General features: G+C 39.1%; 2 protein-coding genes across 3 annotated transcripts; one reads left to right on the top strand and one right to left on the bottom strand.

Annotated features, from left to right (window-relative positions):
* Positions 1–4,973: 4,973 nt before the first annotated feature.
* Positions 4,974–9,957, top strand: cbll1 (Cbl proto-oncogene-like 1, E3 ubiquitin protein ligase). 2 transcript variants are annotated; one of them, XM_032589999.1, is made up of 6 exons: positions 4,974–5,001; positions 6,140–6,304; positions 7,529–7,635; positions 7,722–7,805; positions 8,561–8,634; positions 8,720–9,957. In XM_032589999.1, exons 1-6 carry the CDS (start codon positions 4,989–4,991, stop codon positions 9,699–9,701), a joined length of 1,425 nt encoding a protein of 474 aa, XP_032445890.1. In that variant the 5' UTR covers positions 4,974–4,988; the 3' UTR covers positions 9,702–9,957. The 2 variants fall into 2 exon arrangements, with proteins under 2 accessions (XP_032445890.1, XP_032445889.1); XM_032589998.1 differs by having other exon boundaries at positions 6,137–6,304.
* Positions 9,958–10,126: 169 nt separating this feature from the next.
* LOC116737046 (chloride anion exchanger-like) lies at positions 10,127–25,660 on the bottom strand. The gene is made up of 19 exons (XM_032589996.1): positions 25,444–25,660; positions 25,153–25,292; positions 23,093–23,206; positions 22,786–22,942; positions 21,882–22,059; positions 20,368–20,508; positions 20,148–20,230; positions 19,910–20,057; positions 19,562–19,675; positions 19,398–19,475; positions 18,775–18,870; positions 17,161–17,267; positions 14,963–15,002; positions 14,814–14,906; positions 14,636–14,731; positions 13,436–13,480; positions 13,259–13,381; positions 12,584–12,638; positions 10,127–11,708 (listed from the first exon to the last, which is right to left on the bottom strand). The coding sequence occupies exons 1-19, from the start codon at positions 25,572–25,574 to the stop codon at positions 11,560–11,562; spliced, it is 2,088 nt and encodes a 695-aa protein (XP_032445887.1). The 5' UTR covers positions 25,575–25,660; the 3' UTR covers positions 10,127–11,559.
* Positions 25,661–27,833: the final 2,173 nt, after the last annotated feature.

Raw genomic sequence — 27,833 nt, 5'->3', positions numbered from 1 at the left:
ATTAAAACCGACTTTCTCAAGGGAGTCCGTTGACAAATGGAATCATCCTCTGAAAACAGACGTGTTTAAATCGGGTGAGTTATGTCTCATTTTAGTAGCTGTTTGCTTATCTGAAATAGTTTTGGAAAACAAGAAAGAAAAAAAAATCAGCAGAAAATTGCGAGGTGGTAATGACCTTTTCACTCCAAAGTAAATAATACTGGAATTCATTTGATCCTTTTCTACAAACTGACTGGAAAATTGGCAACAATCAGGGAACTTTACTTCAGGTTCCTCACATTTCTTCATTTATGTCGGCTGAGGAATTGGATAATGAGGTGCTTTAGCAAAGTGTTAGCTTAAAAGTGTTCACACCTATACAACTATGCTAGAGGAGCCTTTATATGTCATATTTTATCATCATTTTTATCATATATTGGTCCCAACAGATTTGCTTGATTTTCCAGTTGAAGTTCAGAGGTTTATTTTCTCACTAAATTCAACCATATTTACACTGTCCCGTCTGTAAACATGGCAAACTGAGTGGAAATGCCTCGTGGTTCTTACCTCTCCCACAGGGTAATATTAGGAGTCACGTTTCACCCTGCAGTAATCGTCAAAGACCAAATTCTTAAGAATCCTCAGCGTTAACCTCATGAAATCAAACTAGTGCTTTGACAGAATCAGCAGCCTTCCCAATCCCAGTCCTTTACATGGACCTTTGGGTCAGAGACAATTGTGGCTTGTACTTAGTAGGACTGGTTGACAAACATATCAGGGGTGTAACAATACTAGCTACACTGCTGGGCACATACCACGGTTTCTGGGCTGTGGTTTGGTGTATGTTTGGTAAGAACAGGAAAAAGAAAGAAGCCAAATGTTAGGTTTGTTTTAATTTATTTTAAAGGGGGAATAAAATCCCCCACAAAAACAAACAGCAAAACAAGATGTTTGTTGTTTTTTTTTAGTCGAGGTCCCTGAGTCATGTGCACAGAATGCAGATGTTGGCTTGTTTTAAATCACAATGTACAATAACAAAACAAGCTGAAAAAACATACTGCTGCTTATTGATTTAATTTATTCGATGTCATTGTTCACGACTTCTTCTGTTCTCTGATTGGCCCGGTTGAAATTCTGCCACAGAAATCCATCTTTACGGGACAAATCCCAGGCGGAGTCCTGGCAGGAGATGAGAACCGAGCAGAACCGTGCAGGAAGACGACGGCCAGAACAGATCCACATAGAACATAGAAATAAAATAAACCTAATTATTGTTTTGATGAGAGTGTGCTAAATGTTCCTTGTGTTTGATTGAGGGTCTTAGTAATTTTAAATTGTTAATGCAGCTTCAAATCTGCTGTTGGAAAACCAACAACTTATTTCAGACTGCTTACACACTCTGTAAAATACAATTTGTGATATTATTTTTTATGTTTTTGTTGTATTTTTTGTTAGGACATAAAAATTTTTTATGTCTTTAGTGTTTTTGTGAAGCAGAGCAGGAAAGGCGGAGCTAGCATGTGACTCAGCTTCAGTAAAGAGAAATGAATTTTGAAGGAATTTGAATTGCATTTAACTGTCTATGCTCTAAAATCTGAAGTTATTGTACTAATCAACGCTCAACGGGACAGTTCTAATCCAAACACAGATCTAATGAAACACTATCAACATTTTGCTCTGTTTGTGAAACGACAAAAAGCAGGATTCTACTTTTTCTTTTGGCATTGGGAGGGAAGTCAAACGTAGACTTGTCTTGTTGACCGTGCATCACGTCTTGTGAGCCGAATGTATTGTTACACCCCGAGTTCCAACCCTACAAGGAACGAATGCAGTGAATATTTTGGGGGGAATGAAGTAAACGCCCCAGTGTGTGTATGCTCTGTTGCTCTTGTTACTCTGGTTACTTTCTCAAAGCCCTGGCTTCCACCCGCTCATTTCAGTCCAGGTTTCACAACCAAATACCTTGATTGACTGTTTGGCACATACTGCCCGACCAGAATTCCTGCATTTGTCCACAGAAAAACCCATTTTAATTAATGATGATCTGAATTCGAGTTCAGAATCCACACACACACGCACAAAAAGGAATGATGGACTTTTAAGGCTCTGCCAGTTGTTACAGAGCGTACTAAAGCGAAGCTGATGACTGGAAGGTAGGAAATTAATCTGAAAGCTTGGGCTTTGCAAAACACTTTGTGGTCATGGGAAACTGTTAAAGTTAATCGTCTGAAGCATTCAGAACCACAACTATGGTTCCACACGGGAACAGAGTGTGGACTTTCTGCTTGAAATTCAAAATACGGAATTTTAGCAAAAGAAAAAAAATGCCAAACCCAAAGTCATTTTTCTATCACTGGCTGATAATTTCTCCGTTAGGTAATGTAACTTATAAATGTTAGTGCTTGGCATAAGTTCCTGCTCCAGGACAAATCGGTCTGCAAACCGATAGTCCTCTTTGTGTTGTAAAGATGAGCACTGTTTCATGGAAAGTGGTGAGAAAAAGGGATCAAAAATGTCAAAAATAACAACTCAATAAATTGGAGAATGTATCCCACCCTGGATGGGCGTATGCATGTTGTATGGATGAGAGTCTTAGGAGTCTATGTGCAGTGTGTGTGTTGACGGGGTGGTGTTTCTATGGATGCCTGTGAAAAGAGAAAAACAATCTATGTCGACTTTAGTCCCTTTTTGTATAAGAATAATTTGAACTTTGTGTTAGTTGGTTGTACCCAAAGAGAGAAACTGTGACACAGTGTTGTGGCCGTTGTTTGCTCCGTGAAACTCCAGTACTGAACAAGTTCAATAAACAGTAGCAGAAAAACAGCCAAGATGTTGTCGTGACTTTGTGTGAAACCTTCAGAGCTCCATCTACAGCTGAAAATATGTATGTTTTTTTTTTTTTTTTTTTCCACGTCACCAAACAAAATTTATGATGATTAGTATGGAAACATAAAACTGCCAGAGCTAGTAAATAGATTGTTTACCATTACAATGAGATGCAAGGATGAGCTTTGTATGTTGCTATCACAAATTGTTTTCCCGTTTCAATGAGATACACATAGCAAAAGAAATACACTTCAAGTTAAAAGCAAATATGGAAAACAAGACATTTTTCCAAGTTACCGGTAAGTGAAATCCAATGGAATTAGTATGTTTTATCAATATTCAAGAATTATTGACTCTAAACAAGCCACTATTTCTTGCTGAAAAGTTACTTTAGTTAGTTTTGTCTTTTTTCAAGTGTAATAAGATATTCGAGCTAGAAATTAGACAAAAATGCTTGGTAAGATTTTGTGTTTTTGCAGTATAAAAATACATTTTGATGACAGATTACAACTTTTTTTTTTATTGTTTCCTCTGACTCTGTTTCTGCTGGACAACTCTCTGACATGTGGGGTGCCAACATTTTACTTTCCTATTTAAACAAGAACATATTTCTCATAATCACTATAATGTTTCTCTTTATAACAAGATACTGCACTGGCATTTATTTCTTAGTTCTAGGGAAAAAAATAGTTAAATTCTTTCATAGATTTCATTTATTTATTCATTTTTATTTAAAAGCTAAAGTTTCTGGGTAATTAACAATGAAGCCTGTGAAAAGTTTCATATTGTTCTCATAGAACATTCAATAAATAATCTTAGACAAACATTCCACCTTTCGATCAGAACAGTTAATTGATTTGGTTTGCAAATTTCTATTCTGTCTGAATTTTACTTTCATAACAATTTATTTTCACCACTAAAAACTAGTACAGAAAATATTCTGACCAAAACAGATTCTCAGCCTGCTTCCTCAGCTGAGGTCCAACTTGTCTGAAGACCAGTCATACCTCCGTTTATTTTTTAATAAGGTAGTTCCTACTATTTCAGAAGAATTTTACAGTTTATATATGCTAATCAAACGTTCTTGTGAGTACACATCTTAGCCATCTTATATGCCCTTCAGTGTTTTGCTTAGATTCTTGTTTTACATCTACGTCATTCTGTAAAATTTTAATAAACAATAACGTCTTATAATCTAATCTAACTGAAAAGATATTTCTTAAAATCCCCATAACCATCAAAACTTTGATGATTTACAAATTGCACAGGTGATTCAAGCAGGTTTTAAGACAGACTTTTTGCTCATGGCTGATTGTACAAAGATCTCACCAGCAATCGAATCGTGTCTAGTGCTCCACTTTCTGACCACTCTTCTATCTCCCCCGCTTTGAAATCCAGATTGTTTGTTTCATGCCAGGAAAGAGACTCCGGAAAATGTTGCCCGCATTCATCCCTCGAACCAATAAATGTTACACAACCAAAAGCTCAGAAAAACACTGGTTGACAACACACGCAGCTCTGAGTGGGAACACAACCCCCAGGTGGACAAGCAAGACAAGACACAGCTGCATTATGTTCTTTCTCTTCATGCTTTCTGTTCTTTAATAAAAGTTCAGTTAGTGATTATGAACTGTTTATGGCACCTTTACAATTATCAGCCAAAAAAGGGATGATGCTATATTTTTAATTTTCAACATGCTGACGAGGTTAAAAAGCCACCCAGGTCATTGTTTGGTTTTTCCAAAATGATCTCGGTTTACATCAAACCTGTGGAACTGTGGCTGGTTTACTATGCATGACTGCCATCTTGTGGCAGCATACGGTATTCCCATTAATTCGTCAAAATATGTAGGTGTGGATAGTCCTAATATGGTTCTGTGGTGAACCTCAGCTTCATTATTGATGTCTTTATATATTATTTTGTTGCCCATACTTTTATTTGTTTTGATTAATTTTTTATTTATTGTTTTACTTCTGTCTCAGTCTGTATGTTTTATTGACCGTACTACATTTCTTTAAAAAGCATTTCCGTAAACCTGCTGTGTTATTTACCGCATATTGTTACATATTTTGCATCTGAATAAAAATGACTTTTATATTTTTGTGTGTGTTCTTCCTTTCATTCCATTTCCTTTCCGCCAGTCGTCCACATCCCATAATGCATTGCGTTCTCTCGTTGGATCATGGACCAAGGCGGTAAGCAAACTGCTAGCCCGAGCCGCTGTTAACAAAGTTTGTTTTTTGTCTTTATTTTAACCGTTTTATTTCTCTGTAGTGCATTTTTGGGCTAAAACAAACCACCATTTAAGAAATGGCTGTCCTGAGACGTATCGTTGCCTCTTAGTGCTCCGTTGCATGGTTACATTGAAGCTAAAAATGCTTAGAGACAGAGTCATGCAAAGTGCATCATTATACTGACGCACAGTTAGTGTTCAGACTGACAGCCTATGTAGTTTTGTGTTATATTAGACAGCGCCTTGTTTAATTACCACCCTTCACATTGGTGAGTTATGTTCGCACGATAGTTGGAGTAAAATTGGTTCCGACAGAGTTAGGCCGCTAATGCTACCTAACCAATGTTAGCTGGTGCGGCTAATTGTGCACGCTAACTTAACTTGTCCCCTGCACTATTGTTGAGTCGTGTTATTTCTATTACATAGTAAAATAATTTCGAGTTTTCTGTGGTTATATTCTAATACTAAATGTCAACCTGTCGGTGTTAGACATCAATTAGTAATCTTTGCGGTAGTTTTTCCAATCCGCCGGGGTAGTTACATTGATGCCCGATTAAAAACAGTGATAAAGTGCTTTTAAAATAAATTTTGACATAAATAAGATGGACCTAACACAGCTATCAAGTGTATTAATTCACTGTACAATCATTAACTGTAGTGCATGTTTGTTTTAATTTTAACCATTATTATTGCCTCGATTAAAATTGGTAATCTATTGGTAACATTTTACTTATAGAGTGTTACCATTGGGACACAGTTGTATAGTAATAATTCTAATATTTTTACACCACCGTTGTAATTGTCCACTTTTATTACAGTGGTAATATATAAACAGACTACCTTTAATATTTTTATACAGTCATAAATTTTAAAGTTAGGCCTGTCGCTATAAACAATAAATCACACGATAAATAAAAGTTATCAACCTCATTTTAATTGATCGGCTTTATCGTTTCTTCCGGCCTTTTTCTCTTTCTATTGATGACACTGATGAGTATATGACTCTTTATTGTTTTACTTCTGTATATGACTGGCAGTATGACAGTCATATACAGTTTCTGCTTCTTTCTGTTCATCTTCTTTTCCTTCATCATCAGCAGAAAATGACCTCCCAGGCGGCGACGGCTCGGGGAGTCTGAGTGACCTGGACGTTCGCAGACGGATTCCCATTAAGCTGCTGTCCAAGCCGCCCCTCAGGAGCAAACCTCCGCCCCGCATCCAGAGACCCGGCATCAGGCCCTGTAAACCCGAACCTGGAGAGGACGGTAAGCAGAGCCGGCCCAAGGCAGAAGCCAACTCTGCAGCCGCTCTGGGCGCCGTGTAAACCGTTGAGTTTTAACACAGACCACAGGTCGAGAATTATGATATTTTTTATTGAGAATGCTATTAGGTCTGATTTAATAGGTTCAGCGGAGATGAATGAAGAGATCTCAAATTGTTGTGCATTTAAATTCAAGATTTGAACGAATTGGGAAGTTTACTTTGTAAAAGTGCAAAAAATCTGAGTGACAACAATCAAACTGTGACAACTCTGAGTGAGTTTGATTGTTGTGACCATAGATGATTGTAGCTGCAGTTTTTATTGAGTTGTTTCTTATACCAGTCATCTATTGGTGAGCTACATGCTCCATGCTGGACTTCCCAATGCCATTAGTGACCTGGGGTTACACATTAAAACCTTTTTAGGTTATCACACATAAAAAGGCTTTATGTGTGATAAAGGTTTCTGTGCATTCTGGAGAGGTCTGAAAAAATGCAAAATTTTAAGTTCTGTATTTTCAATGCCAGGATAAATATGAATGATTGAAAGATGTCTGATTTTAGAGAGTTTATATAATCTATTTCAATAATTCAATGTTGTGTCTTCCTACATTCCTTTCTTCGTTCCATCTTTTGGAAATGTCAGTCTGGAAAAGGATGGAAGTTTTGCTTGCAAAACTGAGTAGGAACCCTCTTTGGATAATATTTCCATACTTATCCTAATCTCACAATATCTGATTGTAAAAGCTGTGAGGATTGCCTTTAACGTGACGGAGTTTGGAGATTGGATTGTTGGTACGAGCTGTTGGCTGAGATGCTAGGCTAAAATTTGCTCACTTCTCTGTTTTGATATGACTTGTTGATGATTCTTGCCGTTCCGATTTACGTTATGTGGACCAAAATTACAACACTTTATTGTGTGGCTGGTCTTCTGATTGGATGGCTTGTTGGAGAGTCATGAAAGACCTTGTGCCTATTTGAAAATCAGAGTGTAGCTGATACTTCAATAATTTTAATGTGAAGATAGATTCTTTTTTTTTTTTTACTTTTTTGTATTCTCAGGAATCATTAACTTTTCCTGTCATTGTTTTTGAATGTTGTTCAACTCCATGTTAATATTTGTACATCTGCTGTTTAGGATTTTTGCTCCTGGTCTGCAACTCTAAAGCTCTCCCAGTCTGTCAGCCCTGCTTCATTCTCTCTCTCTCTCTCTCTCTAAAATCTGCCAGATAAATTCAACTTCAAGCAAGAGGAGCGCTTTGACTGTTGCACTAAAGCTGGCGATGTGTTCGGGAGTCAGAGGAGATTTCCACAGCCGCTTTTTTGGGACTATAAAGTGCGTTGCCTGTAGACCAGTTATAGCATCGATCCTGTTATTTGATACTAAAGCTCATTTTCACATGTTTGTCACTTTGCCAACAGTTGAACTTGATCGGTGAAAGAGATGGAGTCCCAATTCACTTCTGTGACAAATGTGGTCTCCCCATTCAGCTGTACGGACGGATGGTATGCAATATAAAGATGAGAATGGGATCAGAAAGTAATTTTAGTTCAGTCGTTTTATTGAAAAGTCAGATTCATACGTCCCTTATTTACACAAAGTGGTACAGATCCCACATTTCTGCCTGGATAAATGATCTAAGGTCCTTTTCCCTTATTTTCACAGTTAGCTTAGCAAGGTGAGCCCATCAACTAACTCTATCTTTGGTTGCCTAGCAACAACCAGTTGAGTAACTAACGCAGGAGCAGTTTAATTTTTCACCACTGCCTCATAGCTGCTTGACAATAAAAAACAGAACCAGGAGAGGTAATTCAAATTCAATAATACTTTATTAATCCCAAAGGGAAAATAAATGTCATCGTAATTCATATTAAGTCAAGATTCTTCAGTCATTGTAGATAGTAACAGTTGTGGGCAGGTAATGTCTCCTGCAGCAGTCTGTACTACATTGCGGTTGAAGACACCTCTGACTGAAGACAGTCTCATGAAGAGGATGGTCAGGGTTGTCAGTATTTCTAATATATAAAACCAAAAAAAGAAACAATAACGTTGACTGATATAGAATGCTGGTCTAAGTTTTTCAGCCATATGTCCAATCAACTTTTTATTGTTAGGCTTAGTAGCAGGAGTCTGAATCGTAAAAACTATTTAAAATTGACCACTCTGGGGTTAATTATAATAATAATCATAGTTATATTTTTTGAATCGATTAAAATGAATGAGTTGTTGTCTGTTGTGACTCTCCTCTCTAACGCCTCAGATTCCCTGTAAGCATGTCTTCTGCTATGACTGCGCTCTGCTGCACGAGAAGAAAGGAGAGAAGATGTGTCCAGGGTGAGGCGCCATTTCCTGACTTGAGTCGAGTCCCTGGCCTGAGTGACGTTGCTCATCTCTGCTGTGTGTGTGTGTGTGTTCCCAGGCTGAACATGTACAACTGCACGGAGCCGGTGCAGCGCATCGAGCAGTGCCAGCGCGGCTCGCTCTTCATGTGCAGCATCGTGTCGGTATGTAAGCGCACCTACCTGTCCCAGCGTGACCTGCAGGCCCACGTCAACCACCGCCACATGAGGGCGTCCAAGTCGTCTCGCCAGGACCCCGTTCACCTGCCGCCGCCCGACGTGCCGGAGCGCTTCCGCGTGCCGCCGCCCCACATCCCGAAGAGCCACGTCCACCTGCCGGCGCCACTGCCGCCCTACAGCCAGCCACCACCACCCAGTCCCCACGACGGCCCACCGCCGTCCCCGCTGGGGCCCGAGACCTTCCGTATCTCCACGGTAACCACCCGCAAACACAGCAACCTCATCACGGTGCCCATCCACGATGACTCGTCGTCCCGGGACCCCCACCCTGCGGGGCCCGGCCCCGGCCAGCCCCCCCACCACCACCCCGGGGACTACCCCGGTCAGCCACCTGTGGTGTCGCACTCCCACCACATGATGGCGCCACCGCAGCATAACTTTGGCCCTCCTCCTCCCCCTCCGCCCATCAGCCATCCCATGCAGCATCCCGCCCAGGCCTCTGGAACCCCACACATGGTTTACAGCCAGGCCCCCCCACCCCCAATGTCAGCAGCTCCCCCACCCATCACCCCCCCACCTGGGCACATCATGGGCCAGATCCCCCCTTATATCAACCACCCGCCCCCAGGACCTCCACCGCAGCACAGCGGACCCCCTGTGAACGCCCCCCCACCACATCATTATAACCCCTCCTCCATGCAGCAGTTCCCTGAGGACCAGGGCACCCTGAGCCCCCCCTTCAGCCAGCCGGGGGGTCTGAGCCCCGGCATGTGGCCCGCCCCCAGAGGGCCGCCACCCCGGATGCAGGGGCCCCCGCCCCAGGGTCAAATGCCAGGGCCGCACCACCCAGACCAGAGCCGCTACAGGCCGTACTACCAGTAAGCTGCCAGCTGGTTGCCAGGGTAACAGTCAGTGTCATTTCATTTTCATAGCTAGTGTGAGTGTTGTTAGTGAGGCTCTGGGTGACGGGAGGAATCTGTTCCACACGCTGAGCTCAGCTCCACACTGAACAGATTACAGACCCTGAGAAAAGATGGATTTCAGTTTTTTTAATGACATGTTAAAAATCTGTATATATGTCGATTGATGTCACCTACATTAACATATGTTAAAGCGATTCAATAAATTTATAACAGCAGATGTTTTCTCCTGTTTGTTTGATGGTAATTTAATGAAATCGTCTCCTGTATTAGGTTCATAGTTTAATATTTAAACATAGTGCTGGGCGATAAATACATTTTATTGATGACTTTTTTTGAAGATTTGATTTTAAGAAAATTTGGATTTTGTTTTTCATAATTCATTCAGTTTTCATAGTTGGATGATGTCACCACACCCAGGGCAGCCATCTTGTCTTCTCAACTCATAAAAGGGAATAACAAAAAGTTTTTGAAAATATTTTCATTTGTAACTAAAGAAAAAGTGAAATAAAAAAATGAAACTGGAGATTTTTTTAATCTAGCCCTATCCTAACACAATTACTCCATAACTAATTTGTGATATTTGTGAACTTGTAGCTATTACTCCATTCATGCAGATGAATACACTGATACAAATTCATAAAAATATCATTGACAAAACCCCTTCCTATCTTGGCTCACTCTATTTCCAGCAACACTCATTGAATAAATTAATAAATTAGGTTTCATTTTGCAGGAACAAATTTGAAAAAACAAAACTCAGTACATTCAATACTTCAGTATCAACTTTTATCGAATCAGTAAGATCCATATTTTGTGATAAATGTACCTGCTTTTAAAACCAGTTGTGTGTATTCTGCATATTTAGTCGATATGAACATGATTGTATTTTTTGTTTGATTCTTCCTGAACAGGTTCATGTTGAAAATGAAAATTTTCCCTGGGATAATAAAGGTTAAATAACACAAAATAATTCAAATATGTCCAGGTATCATCTGATACCTAAAATTCAAACTTTATTGCAGTGAATTATAGAAAAAATATTCTTGTGGGATGAAATCAAATTACTTATAATGACAAGTGAAATTCCAAATGTACAGCAGTAACACAGTCAATGACTGGACTGAAATATTAACATGTTGCTTGAACTTTCCTGGGTAGTTTTTCCATGAGTTGATTTTCCAGGTCGTTCCTCTACAGTTTGGTGTCTTTCAACTGCAAAGACAACAGAAAATGAAAAGTTTACAGTTTCTTACAGGTTCAACCACAAACTCACAGCTGGTTGGGATTTTATGTGGCAAAACAAAGCTGTGAATTATGAGGTGTGAGTTTTGTTTTGTTTTTTTAAGAATTGTATGTTCTCTGGGGTTTTTTTTAAATCAATTTCTGCAAATATAAACAACCAATAGGAAATGTTTAAGTTTTTCTTAATTTTAAAACAAAATTAGAGATTGAATGGTACTTTAAAATGATAACGCATTTCCTATGGGAGAAAACTTTAAGTTGCCAACATCATCGTATGATGTTGTCAGCATCATGCTATGCATCATTGCTTTTCTCCATCAGTTGATCTGATCCAGAATAGATCCACCCTGGTTCTATTTGGACATATGCTGGTACCAGACGCAGCATCCAACGTTCCTGCTGACTGTTGGATGATTTGGCATCTTCCTCCAACACATTGCTTGATCCCATGTGGACCAAATACTTTCACCCGTAACACAACTAGGCATTTCTCTTTAAGATGATAGATATCACTCATTTTAATTTTTAAACATGTTCTATGGTACATCAAGTAGTAATATATCAGCAAATTGCATTTATTTCTTTCTCACCACACTGCCAGTGCTGTTGTCTTTATGTTTTTCCAGCACATCCAGCATGGCATCATGTAGAGTTGGGAAGAACATGGACGTCCGAATCTCATCATCAAAGAACATGCAGCTGGTCAGTTTCTCCATGATGAGGGCTGTTGATACAAGTAAACAATAAATGCATGGATATGTCTGAAGTTTTCAGACAATTTTACCAAACCCTCAGCAGCTTCTCTTTTGTTTTTCGAACTAGATATGTAACGTTAAGGGCACTTTATGGCAACAAATAACCAGATACCTCTTTCGTAAAAACAGGAAGTAAATGCCATGTAAGGATAATAATACGTCATCAGGACTCGCTGTGATTAAGGAGTGTTTACATATTTCACTTTTTAAGTTTTTCAAGTCAAACAAGATGCTAGAAAACTAACCACATGACAGACAATGTTCTGGGAATAATATTTAACCAGCTACATTAACTTATTTAAACACTCAAGGCTAAAAGTGAGACTTGCTTTACATGGATGGTTAAAGTAGAGTAGGCTGGAAATTCACTTATCGGAGAAACATTCTGACACTAGCCTGTAAACATCAGGCTAGTGATGTTCACATCACTCTGATGATGTAAACATCTGATGATGCATGGTCAATTGACCAGCATTGGTCAATTTGGAGCAGAGCTTCTGTCCATCTGTAACCTTGTGTTATAAATTACAGTTCTTGTTGTAATTCACCACTGTGGTAAAGTGCTTGTAAGTTCCTCCATAGGGTTCTGGTTTGTTGGATCTCTAAGCTGTGGCTCTCCACCTCCAAACTTCATAACTCACCACTTAAGTCGTCACTTTAAGAACTCCAACTTGAGACGCAGGTATTGCTATCCTTACTTTTGTCTCGAGTGGCCATTGTGTTATGCGTCACTTTCAGGTTTGGAGTATAACTTCAGCAACTTTCAGCTGTCTTCACATCTGACTGGTAGACTTTTTTTTTTACACAATGAGAAAAATCCTCAAAGGGACTGAATTAAACTCACCGTCACATGAAACTATATAAACGTCCACGTCAACGTGTGTAAACTCCTTAAGAGCCTGAAGAGAGAATAACATGTGAAGCTTTAAAATATAACGGCTGTGAAAGGACAGATGTGCTTGATATTATTGTCTTCTGTTAGTTGTGTTTACATCCAAATAAAAGCATGAAGCCATCATTGTTTCTCAGCAAGCCGGTCATTCAGGAGAGAAATGACTGAATAGGTTGCAGATATAAAAGGACGATTTTCTGCATCAAGACCTTCTATGTGAGCCAGAAAGCATCGGGACAGCCTCTGGTATGGTAGGTTACCACAGTATCATGTTACCAGAGCAGAGCATGCTCAACGTTCATCACCATGAAGAAAACATCAAACCAGTCCCTCAGTGCAACTTCTCCCAAAAATTCAGCAACAACTTAGGATGATCTGAGTATTTTCTGGCATGATGGAGCCTGAGCTGCAGGCTGGTAACAAGTAACTCTAAATCAGAAAAAAAATCAAATATGCAAAACTCCCCAGACTCATTTTAGTTCCCTGCAGTCAGTTCTCAAAAAGCCTCTATTTTGTGTTTATCCACAAAATAGAGGAAAAATATGAGCCACAATCACCCAAGATGATGCTGATCATTGAAGGCCATCATGTGGATTTATGTGACTGCGGGCGGATTTGCTGTTTTACCATTTTGAGTCCTTTCATCGCAGAAATGTCCAAGAAGGAAACAGCAGAGAAGTCCAAGATCAGACTGTGGAGGTTCACTGCGGGAACGCTGAACTCCGACGGAAGCTCGGCGCTCCAGTTCATCTGAAACGGAAGCTCCTTCAGATTGGCTGGCAGCTCCAGACCCTCCGTGTTCACTTCAGGGTCATCGGTTGCAGTCCGGAACAAATTCTCTAAGCCTTTCTGTTGCACGAAGTAGAAAGTAAAATTAAAGACACAACGTTCATATTGCCACATTTTGGCATGTTATAGCAAAATTCTATGCATTTTCTTGGGATTTTATGTAACCGATTAGAGCAAATTATCAAGTTTTTTTTCCAGTGAAAATAAAATCATATTGTTCACTCCCAGCTTCTCTACCATGTCTGCACATCTAGAGATGGAAATATTTGTTCATTCTTTACTAACCAGCTCAAGCTCAGTTTGTTTAGAACGTGACTGTGGGAATCAGTTTGCCAAAGATTCTCAATCAGGTTTAGGTCTGGACTTTGACTGGACCATCCTAACATATAGATATGCTTTGATCTAACTATTCCTTTGAAGCTCTGGCTGTGTGTTCAGAGCCAGTAGAGGTGTTTTTATTAAAATGTGGTGCATTCTGCAAACTTAGTGACTAGATTCCCCTCATATCTGAAAACGCAATCATGTGTCAACAGAGTAAATTACGGAGGACTGAGAACACGACCTTGAGGAGCTCCACTGGTGGAGGTGTATTTTCCAACATGAGCATACTGAAGTATCTTTGTCAGAAAGTCCAGACTTCTGAGACATCAAGTGGTGTTCAATCCAAGTCTCTGCAGGGTGATGGTATTAAACACTGAACTGAAGTCAAAGTAAAGAAGTCAGGGATTTGTGATCGCCAGTGGATATTACGTCCTTAGTGGAGAGTCTGCTACCTGAGCTGTGACTCTCTGCAGCTCCTCCATTGTTACTATGGTCCTCTTGATTAATGGTCTCCTTCCCTGATCTGTCCGGTTAGGTTAGTAGGTTTGCAAATGTGCCAACTTCTGAAGGGAGTTGATTACTCTGAATTTTATTCAGAGGTGTGAGAGTAAAGTGGCCTGAATCAATGTTCCACTTTTCAGATATTTATTTAAAAAACAACAACTATTAACTTCATGTATGATTACCCGTCTACTTCAGATTTAAGCACTACTTTGTGTTGATCTGCCACATAAAATCCTAATAAAACACATTGACCTTTGTAGTTGTACTCTGTTCAACTGTGTAAAGCTGTGGGCAAATATACAAGGAGGGATCAAAAACAAGAAAACACCAGCAGGGTTATTATTTTTATTTTTATTTTTTACATACTCTCTAACTAGAATAAGGTCCCACCTCTGTGATGCCATGATCCCGTTTCTGTAGGAGCTTCTTGATTTTTCGGAGCGTTTTGTTCCTCTTCCGTAAAACTCTGAGAGGGTCGAACCCAACCTGGAACACAGTGTCATCATTTTGTGCTCCCTTATTTAAGCCGAGACAAAAAGAGATGAAAGCAGCATCATTTTATACGTACAGCTTCTACAAGCTTGTTCCTGAGGAACTCGATGTTGGCAAAGAAGATGGGCGAAGGTATCCGGAAGATTTTTACTCCTTTTGGTTCACACACCTGAGGAAGGACGGATGATGGACTTGAAGTGATTGTATGGACTTAGTGTGTTTTACTTTATTTCTGGGAAGATTGGCCAAAATGGAACAGCGGGGGCTAAAGAGAAACAGCAGTTGTTCAAAAGACAGCCCTTAGAAGAAACACTAATAATATAATTAATAAATTTCCTCCACTATTCAAATCTGCTGATGAGCTTTAATTTTTCATCAGATCTTGATCTAATGAAAGCAGTTTATGTCAGTTTTTTTGCTCCACATCCATCAAGTGAATCTGTCACCTCTAGACAGGGGCCTCTCCACAATTAATTGATTTTATTTAATTTTTGTCATATAAATAAAAAAAATAAATTGGGGCCCTGTCAATTACAAAATTAATCATATTGTGTTTCCTAAAATAGTATTTATCAGTAAAAATCAAATGTTCCCCCTCCCAGACCAAAAAGCAGACGTCCATATTTGCCCTGAACCCCCCTGGATCTGAAGGAAATGGTTTGTTCCTGCTTGGCGCTTGATGGTGATGGTGGTCAGCAGCAGTCAGTGGAAGACAAGAACGACTGTGGTGGTTACTATGCCGCCAAGAAAATAATAAAGTCAGGTTTTCAAAAAACTAGAGAAATAGAGAGAGAAAAAAAAACAAGAGTGTCAATTTGTAACCCAGTTTTTCTCCAAGAGAGGTTGGTAGACTGTGAGATTATCAACCATTTAGCATAATTAGCTCAGCTTCAGACGACTGTTTGCCTCCATTTCACTAGCATTCTATGAACAAAGGAAAAAAATTAGCAATATATTCATATATTTAAAAGGTAAAAATGTCCTTGCACCTTTTTACCACACTTAACAACAGATGAGTCAGTCAGCAGCAGCTCTAACCCACGTCCCTCCTGACCCGTCCTCTCCTAAGTGAAATTAAAGCTGCAGTATGTAACTTTTATAAAAAATACTTGTTTTTACATATTTGTTCAAACTGTCATTATGTTGTGACAGTATGGCATAGAAATAATCTGTGAAAAATTTATTTCATCTGTTTTCTCCCAGTACTATCTAGAGACAACCAATCAGAGGCAGGAAAGTTTTAATGCTGTCCATCACAATCTCATGTGGCTGCTCCCTCCCTCTCCTTGCTCTGTGCTATGCTGTTGCTAGCAATAACGATAAGTTGTTTCTCCACCGTTAGCACATTTAGTAGCGAGTGAATGAGGTTGATTGACAGCACTAAGACCCTCCTCCTGGTTCTGATTGGTTGTTTTTGGCCAGAACGTTGCATTACTTTAACCAGTCATAGTAGCTCAGGGAGCAGATGGAGGAGATTGATCTTTGCACAGAATATCTGTATTGTAACAAACTGTCACTACATGGTGCCAGCTTTAACAAATATGGAGAAAGCATATTTTTTTATTAAAGTTATGTACTGCAGCTTGAATAAAATGCAACTACATAGCATTTTTTGAGAAATCTGGATTGCTTTATGTGTATTTTGCATGTTGCTTATGACTGTTGCTAGTGGGGAGAGACATTTCAGTAAGCTAAAACTAATAGAAAAAATGTAAAGCATCCTACTTGCAAACTGTATGCAGACTGTTGCATGTAAAATTCATGAGTAGTAAATATTGTGCCAGTATTGAACCAAAGAAAGCAAGGCCATTGCAAGCCTTTAAAATTGTGACGCTTGTTTTTTTTTTTTGCAATTTTTTTCTCCGAAGACTTTTTGCGGCGCTAGTGGCTCGTATTTTTTAGACAGTAGGCAGACAGGAAGGAGGGTGAGGAGAGGGGGAAGACATGCGGCAAAGGTCGTCGGGACCGGGAGTCGAACCTGCGACGAGGACTAAGGCCTCCAAACGTGGGGCGTGCTAACCCCCTGCGCCACCACAGCACGCCCCAATTGTGATGCTTTTGATGGGTCAGATAGACTCAAAAAATTGTGACAGCAGCTGCCCTCTCCTGATTGCCCCCCCTGCAGTCGGGGGGGGGGGCAGTTTCATTTTTTGTCATGGGGCCCAAGATTCTTGGCGGCGCCCCTGATTGCAACGAGTAATATCATGTTGATAAGGCTGTGATAAACTTAAGCAACATGTCAATAGAATAAAATGTAATTACACATGTAATTACGCAATGGAGTCCTGCCAATTTATTACAGTACTCATATTAGCTTTGAAGTCACATGTTTTTATGACATCATTTATGCCTTTCTATCTGATTCAGTACAACTGAACGTTTCCTTTTTCGTTTATGTTGGATGCAATAAATTTTATTATTACAACTGAGTCCTGAAGACGACGGTCAGAAGCTCTATGCCCAAACCCACAGCCAGACCAAGATCCAGTCCAAGCAGGATGGCAGCCAGGCACGTTCCGACCCACACCACCTGCACACACACCAAAACAAGTCAGTACCAGAAAGACAGCATGAAACATTCTAATACAGTGCTATGAAAACATATGTGCCCCACTCACAGATTCTACTGTGATTTTTTCTGTCACAATTTAATGAATCAGGTCATTCGATTTTTTTTTAATATTTGAGACACAGTTAACAAAATGTTGTTTACAAATACGTATTGGGGGGGGAAAGCAACTCAATACAATTCAACCAGACTTGATGTAAAAAAGTAAATGCTCAATTCTTAGATCATAAATTAATTGTGATTAGTAATTTTTTTTTCTTTTGGAAAGCTGAGTTCAGTTTGACTACTGTCAGACCTGTACAATAAAAAAATACGAGTAGAAAGGCTCTGATAATTTCAAGTAGGCCATGCACCTTATACTACAAGTAGCGTTGAAGCTTTGAAAGAGGTTCAAACACTTTTGGCTGGCATTTGGAAACAGCCAATCCGGAAGCATCATCCGTTTTCCTTAATGCTGATTGGCTGAAGCTCGAAACAGCGAAAATAAGGAAAGCCATGAATGTTAGCTCCTGCTGTGGCACTAAGGAATTATCACTATTAATGTACGGTAAGATATATTTGATATTTTGAACTATTAAAATAGGCGCTTATAAGTGTATTTAGAAGACGTCTCAAGTATTCACAGATTTTAGCTATCCACAGGTAGCCATAGCTGTCCCCCATAAACACCATAGGCTCTTCATTTTTCATGACACTAACCTGAAAAAGAACTTTCAGTCAAACATAGTGGTGATAGTTTGAAGGCCTTAATCTTTGCTGCTTCAAAACCTGGACAATTTACTATAATTAATGAAACCATACATTTTAGTCTCAAGCAGAAAAACCTGAAGTAGAATCTACCTGTGCCTGACCTTAAGTCAGTGGTTCCCAAAGTGTGGGGCGTGCCCCCTAGAGGGGGCGCAGAGCCATTGCAGGGTGGACACAGGAAGTGATATGGATGAATGGGGGGAAAAAACAAATAAACAGTTACTCAAAAGTGTTTCATGGTAAAGATGGTTTGTAGTGTGTTTTGTTGCAACCTTTAGTGTGAAATAAACTTCAGTGGAGTTTAAAAACAAAATGTGTGTATAGGTTTATGTCTGGTTGAACCATGTCTGTGCCCAGTTGATTTTTTTGGGGGGGATTTTATTGTAATCCATAGGGGGGCTTAGAAAATCTTTGGGAACCACTGCCTTAAGTGAAGAACTCCTGGGTTATGCAGCAGAACATTGCATCCTCCAGGATTTTGCAATTGTTTTTGTAAATTTTTTTTCAGTAATTCTTTTTTTTTCCAGAATGACTGATTTTTGTGGAGCTACTTTAGAATTACTGGCCAGAAATTTGGGTACTTTTTTCCTCATCAAAGCCCTGCAAAGATGTATATGTAGAAAAAAAGATGAGGAAAAGAAACAGACAATTTGCAGGGAGGCAAGTACTTTTTCAAAGCATTATATAAAATTGTTATTTTTAACAGTCTATTAGCACCTACACATTCTGGCTCGTCTCTCCTCCAAAGGTACGGTATTTCTCTGAATTGCATCAACATCCCCTTTAGGTTGACGACTACCAAGGCACCCAGAACAGACTGCCGTCACATAAAAAATAGTTACAGTTACTCTCATACACAGGAATCAAACTACAAATATTTAGGGGCCTGCCAAAGTGTGTGTGTTGGTTGGAATCCAATGTTTTGATGCTGAAAATTAGCTAAAATGCTACGGTTAGCTTAAATTCTGTCTGTAGCATGTGAGGTATCGCTAGCATGTGGATTTACACTGAGTTGCTCCATTCAGTATTCTAAATGTGACTAATATATCAAAAATTTACTAAAATGTGTAACGTATATTGTTAGCATGAGGTCTGCCACTAAAATGTAGAGCAACTAGCATGTTGACGCTATCGAATGTGGGATATCACTAGCCTGTTGACGAACAGTGGCTTACTCCACTCAGTATGATAAAGATGGGTAATAAATACAGAAAATAGCTAATATGCTTATTTTAGCAAAACTAATGTCAACATGAGGGCTATCAGTAGCATGTTGAGCAACTAGCATGTAGGATGTGAGTTATCACCTGTTTTTCTATTTAAAAAAGAAAACGACTACCTCACCCTTGGAAGTGGCTCCAGCAGGAAACCAAGGGCCACTGTTACAATCATTGCCATCATCGCTGAGACCAGCCCGGCAACCTGTTTTTGTGAAGTGAGTAAACTTTGAGTACAAGTGGAAGATGGGGATATAGAACAGAGTGTGCACAATTCTGGACACATCTGACCTGCGTTTTGCCTCCAGAGCTCTCCTGCACTGCGGTCCTGGAAAGGGCCTTGCTGGCTGCGAAAGATCTGAAGGTTGCTCCGAACATGTTGCTAACCCCGAATGCAACAAGCTCCTAAGAAAAAACCCCAACAGGTAAGGCAGCGCCCTTTTCAGCAAAAAAGTATAATTGTTTTAGGTCAAAGGATTCTTTACTGCATGCTTGATTCATGCCACCCATCATATAAAAGCAATATGAAACCCTAAAGTTATGAGGATTTACACTCTCATTGTTGACCATCAGTGATCAATTAACTCCATTTGTTAGAGCAGAGCCAAACTGTCAAGCTAGCATAAACAAAGAGCGCACCTGGTTACCATCAATGGGGTAATCATGTTTGTTAGAGTACACTTTGGCCACAGAAAAGGCCACAGCGAATCCTACAATGGCTACAGGAAAGGCCTCCACTGCACTCTCCTGGAAGACTTGGACGCTAGGCACAATTGGGGACTCATACCTAGAATGTGAAAGTGGTTATTTTGTATTTTTAATAACATATCTGATGAAATATCAAGAGGAAAGCATATATGAAGAACTTCAAACTTACCCCCTAACCATTGTGCCAACAACTTCAACGTCATACCTCTTCTCAAAGTTGAAGCCATAGGACACCCCGCAAGCTATAACAGTCTGTGTAAATGAGAACACACATTTTTCATGTGTAGTTACAATGAAATACGGTATACAGTCTAATTTGGCAGAGGATACCTGGACTTCCATAATAAGTCATGTAAGAAAGACAAATGAGGATAATCAGAAGAACTCACCATTATAACTTCTATGGGAATGGAAACAGGCAGCTTGGCTCTATATCTGTCATTAAGCTCCTTTACAATGAACACCACCACCATGATCACTATGGACATCACTAGGTCACATTTGTTAGTGGAGGTGATCTGGACAAAGATCTTTTCCAAGGTCTGTTAAGCAGGAGCACATCTGCATGTCAGCGTCTTTAAAAGCATTCTTTAATGAAGATGAAGATTTTGTTAAAAGAAATACACCAACGCAGTGAATATGCATTCAATTAAATCGTTTGGGGTTGACTCCAAACGATAATTAACCCATCAAATGATCAAATCATATTCCCAATAAATATCCTTATTATACCTGGACATTCTTTTGCGACATCTAACCCATTTCTTGAATTCTATCAACAGTCTTAATGCTGAACAATCCCACTTAGGATCATCATGTCCATTAAAGTTATGTACCTTCTATCTGGGCTAAACATATAAAGATAAAAGCTTGAGTCATATTCTGTGCCCTGCCTGTGACTCGCTACACTAAACCGTTTCCGTGATTGGACTGACTCAGGGTTTGTCATCGTGACCCTTAACCACCCGTGACCCTCACCATGACAACCAAACCCAGTTTAAATGCAGCTATTTGGTAACACTTCCCTGTTTCCCCGGGCGAGGCTCTCCTTCTGCTCCTTCCTACCAATCACACTCCAGGAAATCTTCTGAATTTTGGGGTGGGAGAAAATACTCAAAATAATCTTGCTTTTCTCAGCAACAAGCATCATTTTCTGAATCCTTAATTTGCAAATGACTGATAAATTATGTTTTTTTATCTTGTGCACCCTCCTTTCTGTTGTCACCATGGGCAACAGCCTCTATGGCTATATTACCAACCTCCACTTTTTTTTGGATAAAAGTAACACATTTGCCACATAGGATGTTTGGCTGATGTTTAAAGACAACTTACAGTTCAATAAAACCTAGAACTGTATGTTTTATAGAACTGTTAGGGTGTTTTGTCAGCCTAACATAAAATGATAAGATGCTTAGTTGGTAGGGTTGTCCTCAGACAATCAGCTCAGAATCCCAATTTTGAAAAGTCTGCATTCAAGCAGCTAATTGCTCCCAATCCCCTTTTAAAACTTGGCCCAATAACTCAAGTACACCTGACTAACTGACAGGAAACAAGACCTCTATCCATCCTCAACACCTCCGACCTCAAGACTTGTCTAAGATCAAGATTTAGGGTAGCAGGACCAGGAAGGAAACCTAGACCACCTGTCACCAGAGAAACATTCAGCTTGTACTGGATGATTCCAAGGGTGGCTGTATCTCCCATAACACACTGGTTAGATTTCTCATTGATTGTGGACACCATGGGCCTGGATTGGAGGGTAGCGAGGGTTAAGGTAAGGGGCACAGACTGCCCAGTGCTATGCCCCGGGGGTGGGTGGCTACTGCCACTGATTTGTACAATCTGGTCAGGCTGGGGTTTCATCTCTAGGAATAACATTTGATTAATTTTGTCATCGGATTGCACCAAATTTGGACTTACATAGTGAGAGTGGGCCGTTGATTCCTGGAACACTCAGCCCCAACACGAACTTGAGCTGCGACACCAAGAAGTGAACAGCAGCTGCTGTGGTAAATCCAGACAGCAGAGTGTCTGAAAAGTAGACGACAATAAAGCCCACCTGCAGAACCCCCATGGCGAGCAAAACAACACAACAAAAAAAAGCAGAGAACGAGGAGTTGAGAGCAGAAGTTCACATGCACCGAATAAAAAAGTTGCACCACAAATCTGGAAGAAACTTCCAGAAAATTGTAAAACATCCAAAACACTGAGTGCCTTTAAATCAACATTGAAACTCAGCTGTTTAGAGTTGCTTTTGAAACATTATAAATGAAACATTAGTCAACATTTTGATGTGTAACGATGGCACTTGACAATTGTTGACTGTGTGTTCTACAACTTTGTATTTTTCTGTGTGTGCCATGTTGCTAAAATGTTCTATACATATAAATTTGATTGATTGATTGATTGATTGATTGATTGATTGATTGATTGATTGATTGATTGATTGATTGATTGATTGACTGATGTTAAGTCAGATCAGATCTTTCCCGTTTAAGGGCCGTTAGAATTACCAAAATTATGTCTACTTGCTAAATGCCACAGTAATGAGTTCCATAAATTCCAATAAATAAATTGTTAAATAAATCTGTATTTTTTTCTCTCATTATTGTGGCTTTTAGCAAATAGAAACAATTCTGGTAGCTCTGACCTAAAACAAGAGACGTTTGGTCTGACTAAACTTCAGATAGTGAGAAAAAAGCAAGATGTATCCGTCCTTTTATTTGGTGCATGTAAACTTCTGGTTTCAGATGTAAGTCTGGTTAGAAAATAATTACACGATCCAGGGATAAAGAATCCAATTCACCTGGAAAATACCCGTGAGGAAGGTCACAGAGGAGGCCACCAGGACTCTCTGCTGGTCCTGGGTCAGGCTTTCAAAGTCTGTGATATTAGCATGCGGTCCATCTTCAGGGACCAGGCGGGTCACTACGGCCCCCACCATGAGGCTCAGCACAGGGAAGGAGCCTTCAGAAAGGATGGAACAGGTCAAGTCAAATCTTATCTAATCTGATCAAAATGATAAGATCTACGCAGCAACACGGATATTATGCAAGAAGCTCAAATACTTGATTTATCTCTTGGGGAAAATTTTGATTGAAAGAGTAAACCACAGATCTACAGATATATGCCTTGAAGTGCCAAAGAAAAAGTATGTTAGCATTGGGAAGAAAGCTGTGTAGAAGCCGTAGCTGGGAGGCAACGAGGCCAGCAGGGAGAAGGCCAGTCCTACAGGAAGACACAGAAAATCCCATTAAAATGAGTTTATAGATGATGTTCACTAGTTTCAGGAGAGGTTGTTGTGAAGAGACTTTTCTTTCCTTTTGTAGTTTGAGCCTTTAATCCTCACCTTTGCATTTGGTCTCCTTTGACATTTAATGTGCAGACAGGATCATTTTTACATTTCCTGCCTGGACTCTCTTTTGTACATTTCATGGTAAGTAATAGAGACAAAATGGCCCACAGTATTTGCAGATATTTGATCTGAGTGAAGCTACTGTCAAGTTAAACATTTTTATTATGTCTAGGAATATTATCGACTAATAAAGCAAAAAACAGAATCAGAAAAGATCAGCATCCTTACAAAGTATAAGTATTTGGCACTTTTGTTTAACTAAATTCACATTTTTATTACTTTGGGCTGTTATAAGTGTAATTATGGAATTACAGGTGGTGCTCATGACAGGAAAAGTGCGTCACATTTATCACCACTGCTTGTAATAATCTTGTGTAACAAGCCTTAAAATCAGTCTTTAAGTTTGGTCTTCATCAGGGATATTTGTCTTTTAAATTGTATAATTTGGCTCAAACCTCTTTTTTTAGACATTTCCCAAAATGAGAATGAACAAGAAAACATTCCATTCAACGCGGGCAGATGTTTGCTGGTCTTTATAAGTCAGGCAAATATTCACCGCAACTTCATCAGAGCAATGGTCAATGTCTTCAGTAAGAGGCTTTTTCAGATTCGCTGCAATACAGACTGCTACAGGAGATCCTTCCTGCCCACAGGATTATACAACAACTCTTTAAAGGACCTTGGATAACATGAGTTACAGCAACATTTTTTAAAAGTATTGAATCGAGTTTTAAAACCTTTATTTTATTGAAATAAAAGTAACAAGTGACAAGTAAAAGTGAATGAGGACAAATCAGACGTAATCATCATACAAACATGAAGTCAGCTTTTTGCTAACATCCACTCCAGGTGGGGCAGGTTTTAAAATGTCCAAGTTTTACAAAGATTTTACATAACATGTGTGGGGAAAAGCAGGATGGAGGATCTGTGGTGCTCTGGGACTGTTTCTCTGTCAAGGCCAAAGGTCATGTGGCATCATGACCTCTCTGAAACGTAAGAAGTTTCAAAGTGTGTCTAATAGAAAACTTCACCTTGGAAGACACTTTAATAAAAGTCTGTCAACAAAAAAATGCATCAAATGCTAACAGTGAATTATAAAGGACCCAGGATTTCTGGAGGATTTAGAGGTAAAGTCTTCTTTCTCCATTCCAGTCAAAGCTCCCAGTCTGTGTGTGAAATGTTGCAGAAGAAGACGAAGCGATGTCCTGTTAGCATGCAAGCTATGCAGTGCTACCAGTTAGTGTGGCACCAGTGATTTTGGAAAAATCATTTCTCAACATGGAATTTTTTCTCATCGAATAACTCCATGCGTTATTCAGAATGAGATTATGTTTCTTCCAATCAAATATAAACTTATTTGAATGTTGTTGGGTTTTTTTACCAATTAGTGAGGAGGAGGGTTTAGTCTTTTTATCCCTTTTCTCTCTCTTTAATCTCATTTCTTGCTGTTGCTCTGATTGCTTAATTAGACTGCAATTAATCATTTAGTGAATGTTGAGACAAGAAGCAGAGATCAATTATTAAAAGTGTGATTAGAACATTAATAAGACTGATGGGGGATTTACGACTAAACAGGAAATTGACGTTGGTTTCACATATTAAATTTGCTGATCTGTTGTGTATCTGCATCCAAGTATGTTGATGGAAAGTTAGGTGGAAGGTAAAAGTGCATAAATCAAAATTTATATAGATTTTTATATAATATTATAGAGTTTTAGTTTGTGAATTGAAGTGCTGAAATAAATGAACATTTATTTTCAAGAAACAAAAACAGTTAAAACTGTTTTTCCCGTCCAAGCAGTCGTGCCGGTGTTCTCACCTTGCATGATGGCCACCAGTCCGGTTCTGACCCCAGACACCACATCGCCCAGCAGCCACTGTCTGACTCTGTACGTCCTCATCCAGCCAATCACAGGCAGAACAGAGACCACCGCTTTTTTGGCACGATTTGCATCGCAGCTGCTTCAATCGAACAAACACAAAGAAAACAAAAGAACAGTTCGTTTGATTCTCTCTCTTACTTATCCTGCAGAAAGGTAAAAAAATGAGAGCAGGGACGCCGCTGCAGCTGATCGCCACTTAGGCGTTGATTGAGCCCAGGAACACTTACGTCAGGTATTCCTTAACATGCTCCATGAGCGCTTTGTGTTTCCTCTGCATTTTCTCATGGTCTTCATTGAGGCTGTCTTCAGAGTACACAGGTCTGGAAACCACGTACTGTTTTCTCGAAGTCACCGTCATTGCAGTGAACGTTTCTGAAAAGTCCAACTCCGGCAAAACGCAAAAGATCACTTGAAGACACTTTGGCCAAAGCCTCTAATCTGAAATCTGACATCAGTCCCATCACGATGCGCTCTTTGTCTGCGCTCTGTTCAATAACTAACACACATTGAGTCATAGTTCATTGAGTCGACGGGTGCCATCTCTTTGTTCTCTTTCTGTTACTTAACCTGGAAAAGAGTGGCAGTGATAAACCAGCTAGAATTCAAGAACAGTCCACCTCATAATCGTTAATATCCTAGGGACGTTTTTGAGATTGACTTTAGGCTTATGATGTTGATAATCACAAACTTTCACACGAAAATCTGAACTATGGCTTGTCAGGAACACATTTCTAGTGGTTTTAGAAATATATTAATTGATAACAAGATTAAAGGATTTACATGCGATGGTGATACAATCCTATGTGGGATTCCACAGGGAGTTATTTTTGGGACCACTTTTTTTTCTAGAATGTCCTGGTAGAAAGAAAGTGAGTTTTTGAAGTTAAGTTCCACAAAAATAATCCACAAATTGGAGAATCTGTGAATGGCTGGATGTCCACTGTATATTCTTCCCCAAAGAATTTGCTCATAATTTTTCTTCATCAGAAACAATAACTTTTATTTTTTATGTAAACATTTTTCTCATGGCTTTGTGGTGATTTAGAGTGAAAAAAATGAAAAAGTAGATTGTTTTATGTCGTCACAGTTTAGCAGTTTATGAGGAATAATGAATTTTATATAAGCACTTTGACAAAGTTGCGCTACTGTAGCAGAGTTAAGAGTTAAATATACTACCATAGAAGTTTTTATAGTATGACTCTCATTCCTTATCATACTGTAAAATATTCATGAGCACAAAACGGACCAATAAAAGTAAATAAATATATAAAGATAATTTTTTATTTTGATAACAGAACAGAGCTGTAACAAAACTTTGGCAAAATTATTCATTTTTTAGATTCATTATTACAACAAAAATGGCCTACAAATGAAGTGTTTACAGTATAAAAAACAAAATATGGCTTTTGTAATAAAACCGTATATTTGATTGAATGGTATAACAATATTTTCTATGTACAACAATATAAAAAACCCTAAAAACAAGCTCTTAAATTCATAATAAAAAGAGTCTACATGGAATAGATATATTTATATCTGCACCTCATCTAGGTCCTATAATGTTTCCAACACAGAAACAATCACATAAAACATTTTGTTTTATAAAAAAAAAACCTTAAAATTTGGTAAATACAACAACAGACATGATATATAAAATGTTTTACAAAAATTCATTACATAACTGATCAATATCAGTGTCAAACCCTGATAAAAGCAGGAGTCCTGCCCACAGCCATCACTGTACAATAACGCCCACAAATTTCTAATTAATATGACGTTTATATTCCCTTTGGGATCAATAAAATATTTTTAAATTTGAATTTGAGTAGTGGATGTTTGCTGTCCTGGAGCATCCAGGTGTGTGTTAACACAATGCCAAGACATCACCGATGACCTCCGGGAAACAACTGCTGCTGCCCATCAATCTGGGAAGAGTTATAGAGCCATGTGTACAAACATTTTTGTCTGAAAGATGACTTAAGAAGTGGTACAGATTTAAATCTGTCCCTGTAAATTGAATCTGGATTCCATGGACTTGAACTTGAATTGGGTCTGTTTCCCATTTGTTGTTTGACTGTAATACACAGATCCATGTTTGGATGTTTGGCAGCAAAACAAACTGCACCTTTCCATCAACCTCATCTGTATCTGATGGCGGCTGAATGTGAAGCCAGGAGATAAAGCTTGACTTAAATCAGCTCAAATGGCTGAAAGACAACAGAACGGCCCAGTCAAAGTTCAAATCTAAACCTGATCGATATTAACTGATGTGGCATTAGGAGAAATGTGCATCAATCAGACATTCAGAATGATGTGAGACGAAGACAGTAGGAGTTGTTCCTGCTAGCGCCACCATGAGGTAGATTCCATATTTTCACGCTTGCGTTTAGTTTTTCAGTTAGAATTTATCATGTGTTGTTAATCTGGGATTGTATTTACATTTCTTTATCACCCAATGCAATATGGATTTACCTTTTCGCAATGATTTTACAATCATTTAAACCGTAATCTCTAAAACATATATTAATTATGCATAATAAATAAAGCGATGTATAAAATATATAGTCTTCTTTTCTTTTTGCCGTTTCATTTATTGATTTCATCTTTTGTCCCCGTT

This window comes from Xiphophorus hellerii, chromosome 17 (assembly GCF_003331165.1).
Source record: "Xiphophorus hellerii strain 12219 chromosome 17, Xiphophorus_hellerii-4.1, whole genome shotgun sequence".
In the NCBI taxonomy this organism is placed as follows: Eukaryota; Metazoa; Chordata; class Actinopteri; order Cyprinodontiformes; family Poeciliidae; genus Xiphophorus; species Xiphophorus hellerii.
This window is presented reverse-complemented; position numbering and strand designations above follow the sequence as displayed.